Source organism: Canis lupus, chromosome 3 (genome assembly GCF_048164855.1).
Source record: "Canis lupus baileyi chromosome 3, mCanLup2.hap1, whole genome shotgun sequence".
Classification (NCBI taxonomy): domain Eukaryota; kingdom Metazoa; phylum Chordata; class Mammalia; order Carnivora; family Canidae; genus Canis; species Canis lupus.
Genome location: NC_132840.1, coordinates 27,774,468 through 27,786,730, shown reverse-complemented (window position 1 = coordinate 27,786,730; position 12,263 = coordinate 27,774,468). Strand labels below are relative to the sequence as shown.

General features: G+C 53.5%; 1 protein-coding gene across 21 annotated transcripts in view; it reads left to right on the top strand.

The window, feature by feature from the left end:
- Positions 1–12,263, top strand: part of CAMTA1 (calmodulin binding transcription activator 1) — an 848,042-nt gene that overhangs the window by 593,211 nt on the left and 242,568 nt on the right. For 19 of the 21 annotated variants that reach the window (XM_072819831.1, XM_072819825.1, XM_072819824.1 and 16 more), the window contains one exon: positions 10,227–10,298. The exons of the other annotated variants lie outside the window; for them this stretch is intronic. In XM_072819831.1, coding sequence (XP_072675932.1) covers positions 10,227–10,298 — 72 coding nt within the window. The remainder of the gene's footprint in view (positions 1–10,226; positions 10,299–12,263) is intronic. 21 annotated transcript variants of the gene reach the window in all.

Here is a 12,263-nt window from a genome sequence, read left to right as displayed (position 1 = left end):
CTGGACCGGACCCCCGGCTGAAGCCCCTCCACTTGGCCATGGAATCCAGAGCAGAGCCCGCAGGCCAGCCAGGAGGACCCGGGTTAAGCTGCCAGCCCCCCTTCTCTGCTGGAGAGCCATGTCTCAGATCACCTCCTTCCCTAAATCTAAATTTACCTCATTATCAATTTTTAGCTATTACTCCGTTTTATATCCACTAATTTATTAATCCTGGAACCCCCCAAAAAAACAATAAAGCTGAAGCTCCAAGGATTTTATTTATATCTTTAAACATGATTTTTATGCCTTTTTATCTAAAAATTCATTTGATCTTTATCGCCCTTCTCACTCATGTCGCCGAGGTTAGGCCGACGCGGCCCTGCTCGGGTGTGCTGTCCGGCAGATGCTCAGCCTGTCCCTGGGGAGGCAGCTCAGCGAGCAGAGGCAGGTGGGGGTGCAGGGCTGCCAGGGCAAGGCCCCCGTGGCCTCTGAAGTTTTGCTGTGGCCCTGGGGCAGGACGTCCCCTCCCCCCACCCCTGGAAGGGGCTTCTCGAGCTCACACTGTCCCATGACCTCTGCTGCTCATGTTCCCCTTCAGGTCCCTTTACTGGACACCTGAAGATGCTATAAAGATGATCTAGATGTTTCTGTGGAGATGTTGGGGAGCCTCTAGTGTAAGGCCTCCCTCTCCATGATTCCCCTGGAGCACCTCTCAGCATTTCTCTCTACTCCTTACCCCGACCCAGAAGCCCCAAAGCCTGGGGGTGCGGAGGACAGTGGCTCCTCCTTCCTTGCCTAGAGTCCCCCACCCAGAGGGTCTCTTTGACTCTCTCTGCTTGTCTAAGGTCCTGCTACCCCTGTGCACCCCCTCCGCCAAGCTCCTGCTGATGCCGGTGCCCAGGGACACTCCTGTCCCAGGGTCTGGGGGTCCACAGAACTGTCTACAGGGTGATGGGGTGGGGTACACACATGCCCCAGGCCTGCTGGGCACCCCCTCTTTCTGGCTCTCTCCCTTGTACACTGCCCATCTGGGGGGACGGGGCAGAGAGCCGCCTGCCTTACAAAATTCGCTGCCCAATCCTTTGTGTCTGCCCCTTGATTCCTCCAGTTCTGGGGACCTGACCTCCACAGCCCAGCTGGGCCACCTGGTCCCCAGTGTTCCTCTGGAACGTGCACCAAAACTTCTGCCCGGGAGATGGCAGTGAATTCCCAGGGTTCAGATTTTAGCTTTAACATGTACCTGTGACCTTGGGTGAGAAACTAGCATCTCTGAGCCCCAGCTCTCACATCTACAGAGAGGGCATCCTACCACCCCCTTCCAGGGTAATGGAGAGGCCCCCAGATCAACTATAGCACCAAGCACAAGAGACTCTCTGTTAGTTGGCAGAATGACTGACTTCATGTCCTGGAAGAGCAAGCCACCAGGATCCCAGTCCTGGAGGTAACCAGTCTCAAGGAGGAGTCCTTTGAGGCCCTGGAAGATGACTCTTTGGGATCCTGCAGGCCCAGAGCCCACCCACCCCCCCCACCCCGCAAGAAGTTATGGGGCTAATGGGCTTCCTCCAGGGAAGGGTCTGGTTCCACTGTGCAACCTAAGGGTGACCACGGCTGGGACCTGCCTGTGTGACCCGCCGGTGTCAGGTTGGGAAACTCGGCCAGTCCCCTTGCTCTCTGACCTCCGTCCCCTGCTGTGGCAGGGCCTCAGCATACTGGGAGATGCCATTGCTGATTGTCTTAGGAGAGAGGCCAAGATGGAGACCGGGTCAATGATGATCTAATATTCCAGATCTCTCCTGTCACCCAACCCGGAGGCCAAATCAGACTGCAATCCATTTAGCTCAAACTAATTTTAAAGCAATTCACTATTTAACAAGTTCTGAGGCCCAGTGCTTTTGCAGGCAGCATGCGAATTGAATCATTTGGTCTAATCTTAAATTAATACGAACCAAATCCTTCAGTGAGGACAGTCCTGGGAGCAGCCCGGGACTTCACCCCTTTGTCTTTGACGCAGGCAGGCCCAGCAGAAGGCCTGACCCTCAGCCATTGGCATGGACGCCTGAGTGAAGCTGGCAGGGGCTGACCCGCTGGGCAGGGTCAGGCAGGCATGGGTCTGAGTCTCCCTCTGCCTCTTCCCAGCTGTGTGACCTTGGACAAACCACTATCCTGCCCAGCCTCAGCCTTCCCCAGGATGTCTCTCTGCCGGACAATGTAGAGCTAGAGAAGAGAGACAGGAGAAAGTCTGTGTCACCCCCCACCCCACCCCCACCAGCACTCTCACACAAGACCTTCTAGTAGTGCCTTCCGGGATCAGCTCCAGCTTTCAGGGCACCAGGGGAGCAGCAGACTATGTAGCTTGCAGCAGCTGCTGCTGGTCCAGGGAGATCTGGGAGGTCCTGGAGGGTTTTCCCTTTACCTGCTCCTTGGAGAGCACCTGCTTGTCCCAGGAAGTCAAAGCTTTAGCAACAAAGGAACCATGTTTACCCCCACCTGGGAGCCCTACAGTTCTGCCCTACACCTGCTCGGGTGCCTTCCTGCCCCACTGAGAGTCCCAGGGCCGGCTCACGGCCCAGGCAGGCAAGACACTTTCGTGCTTCTGGGGTCACACTGGAAGGATGGGATTCTTGCTACCTGCCCAGCTGCAGTGAGAGAGAAGAAAGCACCAGGAAGACAAATAGCAAGGAGAGATGGAGACAGAGGGAGGGAGGGAAAGCTGGTAAGGCCAGATCCAAAGTTCTAATCTTGCATCTGCACTTCTTCCATGAATTTGCAGAGCTCCCCACAGTCCTTCCAGGAAACCTGCCTGGGCATGCAGAGCCTGGACCAGTGCAGCAGGGCAGAGCCATAAAAATCCCAGGCCTTAGCATCCATGCAAGGCCATCTGCCAGCCGCTCATCACAGGTCCCATGGGGGGACAGCAGAACAGTCTGCGACTCATAGACTCGGCCATCTATCCCTCCACTTAAGATATTGCTCTTGTGCACCTACCCTGGCTTTTTCCACCAATTATGCCCCAGCCTTCTGCTACTCACCCTTTCTGATTCATCACAAATGTCACTTCCTCTTAGGTAACTTGGCTGACCATCAGCATGAGAAAGAGACTCTTCCCTCCCCCGACCTCCATCACAACCTGTCTTGGGGATCTTGCACTTAGCATCAGGCCTGTTTTGATCTGCTTTTGTTGGTTTGCTCCTGTCTCCCACAGGGGAGCATGGGGGATCGTGGAGGACTGGGCTGGAGAATAGGCCACAACAGGGAAGAGTCCACAAAGTGAGAACTTGTTTTCAGGAGAATCCGGCTCCACGCCCCCCTCTTACAACCGAGCCAAGACCCGGCCCGACCCTGGGTGCCCTTTCTTGGAGGGTCTGCCTGTCACCCCATCTGCCCTGGCACTGCCTCTCACCTGCCTCAGCCCAGAATATTCTGAACAAATGGCCCCTTACGCCTTCATCACTTCAGAGCAGGATTAAATTGTTATCTTCTGGGCGGATTCCCCCTTCCCTTCTATCACCTCTTTGTCTTCTGTCTCCTTTATACCATGACACATTTTTAAAACTATTCATCTTTGTCATGTGAACATCAGATTCAAGGTAAACCAAGCACCTAAAAATCTATTTTCACTCAGATTGCTGTTGTGCAGACACCTGGGGTGGGGGGGAGACCAGGCCAGGCCACTGGGGGGACTTGGGGCTGTCAACACAAGCCTAATCCAGCTCTTGGGATTATAAATGGCGATATGCCATAAACACCCTAGTCTAAGGACACAGCAGGAATTATGCCTGCATCAGAGAAGGCTTTGGGTGGCGAGAGGCTAGGAGTAAGTTTTTCTGTGGCGGCACAGGGGCTCTAGGAGACACTTGTGGACTGATTCAAGCTGGCCCAGGTAGAATGACATGTACCAACCCGTGGACATTCCAGCTCCCCAAAGTGGAGCCAATATCCAAAATCCCAACCTCGACGTGCCATCTCCCTCCAAACCCTGGATCCCCCACATCCCAGCCATTGGGGTCTCAGGCTCCAAGAGTCTCAGCCAGACATCTCTGCACTGGATCTCCACTCTTGTTCTCTAGAGTTGCAGTGTCCAATGGAGCTCCCTGCGATGACAGACTGTTTCACACCATCCCACACCATAGCCACTAACTACGTGTGCATATGACCGTTGAGCACTTGAAGTGAGGCTAGTGACTGGGGAGGTGAAGTTTCCATTTTTTTTCATTCTACTGAATGTGAATGTGAATCTGAATAGCTACACATGGCCTATGGCTGCCATGTTGGGTACTGCCACTCTGGAAAGGCCTGGCAAGCAATACTGGGGAGCCATGCAGTGAGATGCTGGGCTCACACTTTCCCAAAGAGGGAGGTCAACAGCCAAACTTGGCTTTGGGGTTTCCCTGCCTCTTGTGGAAGGAGGCCCTCAGGAAACAGAATGAAATGTTTCCTGCAGAGAAGAAATTCCATTGGCAGCTGAGGCCACAGAGATGAAGGGCCAAGTCCCCAATGCTGAGGTAGCTACAGTCAGATTTCTGTAATTTCTCTCACTCAATTCTGCTTTAGTTAATAAGAAGGTGCTTGACAGGTACAGGAAGCCATGTTTTCATAGGCACCTACTACATGCCAAGAAGTCCTCTGATCCAAGCACCATGCCTGAGTGTCAGCTAATCTCCTATAAGGCATTTAGGGTGATACACAACATTCTCAGGCCCAGAAAACAAACAAACAAAAGCACAATTAAGTGCAGTTTGAAAGACATCCAAGTTCTGTGAAAACTGCCGTAGACGATGGTGAGAGACGTGACCTATCCTGTAGTCTCCCGTGTCATGTGTATTTGTACCTTCCACACATTTAGGTCTTTGCTGCTCCCTCTTTGCCATGCTTACATATTCACATCACATGGAAATGAAGCATAGTGTACTGAGCATCTGCTAGGTGGAAATCACTGTGGGGAATTTTACAAAGGACCATACAATTCACATTCTTCTCTATTTGGTAGGTCAAGGTTAGCAAACCATGGCCCATGGACCAAATGTGGCCTACTACCTATTTTTTTTTTTCCTACTACCTAGTTTTGTTCAGCCTGAGCTAAGAATGGTTTCTACATTGTAGAATGGTTGGGGAGGGGGAAATCAAAAGAAGAAGAATATTGACGACATGTGAAATTATGCACAATTCGAATTATAATATCCACAAATAAGGTTTTGTTGGGACATAGTCATGCCCATTTGTGTACCTATTATCCAAAGCTACTTTTGCCCTATGAAGGCAGGATTGAGCAGTTGTAACAGTGACCATCCACTCACAGACCAAGAATATTTACTATCTGACCTTTACAAAAAGTGCCAGCCCCGCGATACAGGAAGCAGGACTGAAGACCACAGTGGCAGTGTGTATCACACCTGGGGCAGAACCCACATCCTCATGGCTGTCCCTGTCCAGGGACTCCTTCCACTGGCCTGGTCAAGAGGGGCTTCCAAGGGGCTTCCTTGGAGAGGGAGGACCTAGATGTCTCGGGCAGGGTGGGGTTTGCACAGGTAGTGGGACCACAAGAGGAGAAGCACAGGAATGGGAGCCACAAGGTTGGCCTGGGGACAGTGCATCCGTGTCCTGGAATCCCAGCAGATAGTGGAGGAGATGACAGAGGGTTGGGGTTTCCCTGGGAGGAGGAGAGGAGAGGAGAGGAGAGGAGAGGAGAGGAGAGGAGAGGAGAGGAGAGGAGAGGAGAGGAGAGGAGAGGAGAGGAGAGAGAGAGAGGTGGATAATCAGCTGCTCACATGAAGCCACTGAGAGCTGAACAGAAGAGGGGAGCACCTGACGGTGTCCTAGTCTCCCAACCAGTAAAGCCTTGCTCATCACGCAGAGGTGTTACCCTCTTTTGCCCACTGAGACCATTGGGTGTTGAAGCCTGTCAGACTGTCTGGCACCTGGGAGACCCCCAGCAGCTGAGTCTGTTGGGGAGAAATCCAATGGACAAGATTCGCAGCCAGTGTGCCCCTTCTTTATAGGAAGTGTTTGTTTTGAATTAAAGGGAGCTCCTGTTTACTGTTGGTTTCCCTGTAAATGTATCTTTCCTTTTTATTAAAAAGGGGAAAAAAGCCCCACTGTGTCATAAAAGCAATTTTGAGTATTTAAGAAAAAATTCCTCCCTGCTCAGCTGTCACGTTTAAGGGAAGGTGTCAGGCCTTAATTCTGCAAATATAACGAATTTGAAAGTTGCTTCCAGCTAGGGGTGAGGTTCTCCCGAGTTTTCCTATAAATAGCTAGTTGCTTTCTCTTTTTCTTTCATTGTGTGCATGCATAAACAAGGGGCTCACAGTACGCTGTCCTGCACACAGCCCTGCACACGTGTGCACATGCACACACATGCAGTTGTGTCCACCAGCCCTAGGAAGTGACTCTCCCTCCAATCACATTACGGCCCCCAAGCGAAAAACTCAACCCACAGAGCCCCAAGGGGAGCCCCAGGCCTGATCAAAAAGCACCAGGAGTTTGTAAAACACAGATCACTACAGACAAACCTGATTGCTTTTTTGATGAGCAGGTAAAAGAACGGATTTGATATGTTGCCTCACGAAATAGTGTGCAGTTAATCCCCAGGTGGCTTGGTGAGGACGTTGTCATGGACGAAGAGCTGCAGAGTGAAGACCTGGTGACAAAGGGCCCTGGCAAGAGAGTCTGAGGTCAGGGCTGGGGGCCTGGCTGGGGGCGTGCCGTGAACGAAAGTGTAGAGGCCCAGGGTGCCCGGCCCATGGCGAGCCAGGCCAGTCACCTGCCGAGTGTCGGCAAGTTCACGCCTCACCGGCACCAGAGTGGAGAAGCCAGCCTGAACCGACACCCACTCCCCGGCTTCTCTGTTGCCTTCCAACGCTGTCTCTATGCCCGGATTGCTGTGTCCAGCCCAGACTGAGCACTGAATCCCTGCACACTGCTCCACCCTGTGTCTTCACTTGAATGTCTCACGAGCTCCTCAACCTCACCAAGCAGAAATCTGAAATCAGCCTCTCTCCCCCTCCCCCACCCCACGCTGCTGCAGCCCTGGAGTTTCCTGTCCTGGAGCATGGATAGGACCACTTGTCCCCTGCCCGCCACCCCCCCCCCCACACACACACACATCTGTCTGTACAGCCAGAAAGCGAAGCACCGTCCTTATACCTGGCAAGCGTGGCTGCTTCTCCACACCCAAATTCTACTGCTACCACCATCCAGTGCCAGTGGGTCTCCAGGCTCACGTGGCTGGCCTGGGGCCCCTTACCTTCCTCAGCTCTGTGTCCTGGCCACACCATACCACAGTGAGCTTCTGAAGGGCAGATCTGCTCATGATGTCTCAGGACCAAGTCAAGCTCCTGGCCGTGGCCCCCACAGTTATAGTGACCTGAACTGACCTCCCTGCTTTAAATCTGACCCCCTCTCCCACTGTCCTCTGGGACTGTCCAGAGCATCCCACCTGGGCATCTCCTCTTCACCCTCACAGCCACCTAGGAGACAGGAGGAGGAAGGTGCCCTTCTCACAGCCTAGGAGGACAAGGACTCTCCCAGCAGGTCCCCTTCCCCAAGCAGGACCCATCTCTCCAGAAGCTGGAGTCTTTACCGACTTAAACTCACCAAGGGTGAATTACTGGAAACTTCTTTCACCACAGGGACAATAAGCCAGCTACTCAACATGAGTCAGAGTTCCTTGAAACCGAAGCTTAGCCCTTTAAGCATTAAATGAGGAGCCATTTTTCTAGGATGGTTTTTTAGTCCATGGTTCAGAGACCTGAGCCTTCGGAATACCACAAGCAAAAATGAAACATTTATTGGCTTAGGGTCCTTTCCTGTGACAGGCTGTGGAGACCAGTGGGATGGTCGCTAGTTATTTTCATTCAGAGGGTCTGAGGCTCCCAGTCCCGGGAGTAGAGATGGGCAGTGAACCGTGGGGGTGGTGACCCCGTGTGCTGCACAAGGTGACATGGGGAGAAGGCAATGCCCTTGGGCTCCTAAAGTCCTTGGGGCTCTCTGGGGGGGCTTTCCCTCCCTCCCTGGATGCTATTTGACATGGTTCGCTCTCATCTCATCATGGTCCGCTTTCCCTCTCTCCAGCCTTCCTAGACTGTGCTTCTCATCTGTGGAAACCAGAGCCATCAGATCACCAGGGTGGTTAGAGTAATATCTAAAAATAGAGTAACTAGGTTCTAAGTGAGGCCCCGAGTGTTCCTCTGATTAAAATGCATGAGCCTTGATGTAGAAACGGCGGTTTCTTTTTAACATCATCCTGCTTATTGGACGGTTCTGGGCAATTCTGGGCAGGTGAGGTTGCCCACACATGCAGGGGTGGCTCAGGGGAGGGTGGGCGCATGCTTCTTCCTTCCTGTGGACTCTCAGAAGGGACACACAGTAGGTGTTGGGTAAATTCCCAGCGAGTCCTCGTGTGTGGTTCAAAGACGCCGCAGCCCAACCCAGGCTGCTCAGCAGTGAACTGGGGGGAATGGAATGAAGTTGCACATCAGCCACATTCTTTTCAAGTTTGAGAAAAAGCAGTGGGAAGAGAAGGAGACAGGTGAAGGGGGGAAGTCTGTAAACCCTCAAGAGGAACGAACAGTGGGAAAAAGCAGATGTGCAGCCTTTTATTTCAAAGAGACGGGAGAGAGTTCTTCTCTCAACAATTTATGTCTCTCTCCATTTGGCTCATTACATGAGTAAGAGTAATGAAACTGCCCATGAGGATATGCAAATTCCAAAGGAAAAGAGCTGATTAGAGTTGCAGGTGGGTTGCTCATTCGTGGCAAACAAACGGTCACAGGAAACGTCCAAACAGGCATCTCTTTCTGCAAGAAGGAGTGAGTTATCAAAAATAAAAGTGAGAAAAGAAAAACACAGTGTATTAAAAACCAGAAAAGTCAGGAAAGAATATTGCCTTCTTAATAATAAATACATTTCGTGGGCAAGAATTGCAAGGGAATCGTTTAAATTAATTTCCGCTTTGTTTGGTTGGTTTGTACAGGGTTTAGTCCCAGCTGACAGCAATCTGTAAAAGTTCTAACATATTGGAAATCTGATTTTCTTACAGCCAGAATCCCATAGTCCAGACTGATTTCTCTTCAACTCGGCTAATCACACAGGCAGGGCTCAGATGGACTCCTAGTAAAAGCAAATTGTACTTGGTCTTTTGGGGGGTGCTTTAAATGCAGAGCTGCTGGCCACTTCTCCCTGCAGCACCGGTGCTGGGAGGGGGTGGCTATGGTGAGGTTCAAATGAGCAATGAGAGGTCAAGGGGAGACTGTGCTCATCCTTGGTCTGCGAGGTTCTGGGGTCCTGCCTGCACTCTCTGCCCCACCGATTCTGGAACGTGTGCTTTGGGAAGCCAGGGAAACTCTGCAGGAGATGGAAACAGAGAGTTTCTGGTTTAGAATTGGAGGCTACAAAAGAAAAGGCAAAATCTTGTCCCCCTAAGACTCTCAGAGTTGGGTTTTGAGAGGTCTGTTCTCACCGATCCCTGATCCCACCTCTGCCTGGACACCTGACCCACAGGGCCCAGTGCTGTGTGCACAACACACCGGGCAGCTCCACCCACCTGAGTCCCCACTGCCCCCCCACACACACACCTACCTGATTCTCCAAAACCAAATCCATCTGCAAAAGATGCAGCTTGAACCTTAGAACAAACAAAAAATATGAATGAAAAACTAAATAAAAGCCTGCACGTGGGTTGTGCATGAGGGGCCTCTCAGCCTCTAGAGGTCAGAGTCCTAGGAAGCCCACCCCCACCAGCCTCAGAGGTCCCACCAGCCAGGGCCACCTCGCCTGCCTGGCACGATGCCCTTGACCAGGAAAGGTCTGGCATGGGCGGTGTGTACATGTGTTTGAATCAATTCCCTACGCCTCCGGTCCTTCCCTGTGCACCAAGGGGTCTTAACCTAGGCTCTGTGGATGAACCTTCAGGGTAACTCCGAGCCCCTAATATTATGGGCAAAACGTATACATATGTGTGTTCCCCTGGTCCCTGGCTTTTCTGGGTTCACACATGCCTGCATGGCCCCCAAAGGGGAAAGCACCCCAGCTGTCCATCAGGGTGTGCACACTAGCGCTTCCCAACTCTGCTTCTTAGATACGGACCCAGGCGTCAGTCCCAGCCCTGGAGCCAGGCCCAGAGGCGCCCGCCCTCAGGCCCCAGGGTGCTGGCAGAGTCCGTGGCCCCTTCTGGCTCCTTCTCTGTTGCGCCGTCCTCCTCCCTTCCTTCCCTCTTTCCAACTGAATTCTCGTTTTTCCTCTCTCCCTAGTGCTTGTACGGCTGCTATGTCCATTCCTCCATCATCCCCACCTTCCACCGGAGGTGCTACTGGCTCCTTCAGGTAGGTGGCTGGGACTGGATTCTTCTTCCGTCTCCGGTGCTGGGGAATGTGTGCGGAGGGAGCTGCGCGGGCGTGGGGCTCCTGCGTGCAGCAGCTCGGGGCCGAGGCTCCCTGGCGAGCTAGGGGCGTTGGCGTGTGGTGCTGAGGCCGGGCGTGTGGCTGGCCTGGTGGCTGTCAGGTGCCAGGGAGGGGAGAGGCCTGGTGGGGGGGCTAGTGCTTCCTGCCCCAGGAGAATCAAGCCCCACCAGGTGCTTCCAGGGTGCCTCAGTTTCCTCTTGATGAGGACGGAAACAAGGCTGAGCATCTTGCCCCTGATTGCAAAATGCGTGTTGGCTGAAAGCTGCACATTCGTTTTCCCTTGTGGGTTAGTTAGTCGTCGGCACTTGTGGAAAATCGGCTCTCAGAGGCATGCCGGTGGCAGTTGGATTGATTGGAATGGTTGTTGGGAGAGGAGGAGCCCGTGACTCAGCGGGAAGGAGCCCAGTAATCGATTTGTGATGTCTGCTCTGCAGTGGGACAGAGAAAAGGGTGAAGGAGCCCCCCAGCTACCCTTGCCCCATGAGAGTCTGTGGTGCTGGTGCACAGCCTGGTGGAGTCGGGCCTGGCTCAGCAGCGTGGCTGCCCAGCCTCTTCCCCGTTGGTGGTCGCTGGTGGTCACCTTGCTGAGGAGAGGGTGCTGCCCTGTGGGTGGGAAGGTCCGAGGGATCTATCGGTCAGGCTGGACCTGGGTTCTTTGCAAAGCATGTCCTCTGATCTGTAGCCGCTCTCTGTGGGCCCCACCTCCCTGGGGGCCAGGCGCCGCTGCCCCAGTTTCTTCCTACTTCCTACAGAGGCCAGAGGCTCTCCTTGGCTTGCAGTTGGCAGTGCAATTAGGAGGGGTCTGACAGATTGGAAAATGCCCAAGGTCACAGCATGCATTCAGGGAGCAGAGAGAGCAAAGGGGCCACTGGTCCCAGGGAAGGTGGCCTGGAAGGTATCTGCGGGGCCCAGAGCCACCTTGGTGTGGATGTGGAGGCCCTGCCCAGGCCCTGCCTCCAAGCTTCGCCCTTGCCCCTCAGTTCCAGAAATAATTGTTTGTGGTTCAGCAAGTTCATTAGTGGATGACGCCTGAGACTGTCCGAGGATGTGCTGATTTGCAAAGACACGGCTTCCCTGACATCTTGCCCTGTTGTCAGTTTCCAGGGATGTCAGTTCCCTGGGAGGCTGGCCTAGAAGAACCGTCTCCTAATTGCTCGGCCTCGCTTTCCTGTGAAAGGGGCCTTCCGCGTGGTCATGGGCTGATACTTTTGGTCTTGTTAACACGAAAGGTTTTCTCTTCTACCCGGCTGCAGGAGTAGAATGTGGGCCTCCTACCCCAAGAGCAGGGATCTGGTGCAGTTGGAGCAGGTCCTTGTGTCCCCAGAGTCACACGCTGCCTGCCGAGGAATATTTTCACCCGGAGCAGCCTGCACCCGGGTCACCTCCTTCCTGCTCCTCCAAAGGCACCAGGGCCTGTTTTGGCTTTTTTTTCTTTATAGTCTGATGCCCTATTGAAGCACCCCTTGGGCACACTCTCGGGATTCCTGGCCGCCACTGCCCCCTGTTGGAGCAGGGCCCCCAGCCAGCTTCCTGCCAGCCAGCCTCTCCTGCAGCCCACTCTCCACTCCTCAGGGGTGCTCCCTCCTCCAGGCCTGCTCTCCCACACCCACGCCTCCGCCTGTCTCCTCTCATTCCATCACGTGCTTGTGGCTTTTTCATTCCACTAAATTTACTTTCCTAGAATCAGACACCATCCGGCAGCCATGGGGTGTGAGCTCATTACCGTCCAAACTGGATTCCACTCAGATTTTGTTTCTGGGGCCAGGGAAGAAGTCAGGCGGTGGGAAGTCAGGGGTCGGGGTTGGAGGGGAGTGTCTGCGGTCCCAGCCCGCCTCTCTCCCGGTGCTTCAGTCCTGGCCACTATGTGCTAGAGACATACCTGGGGTG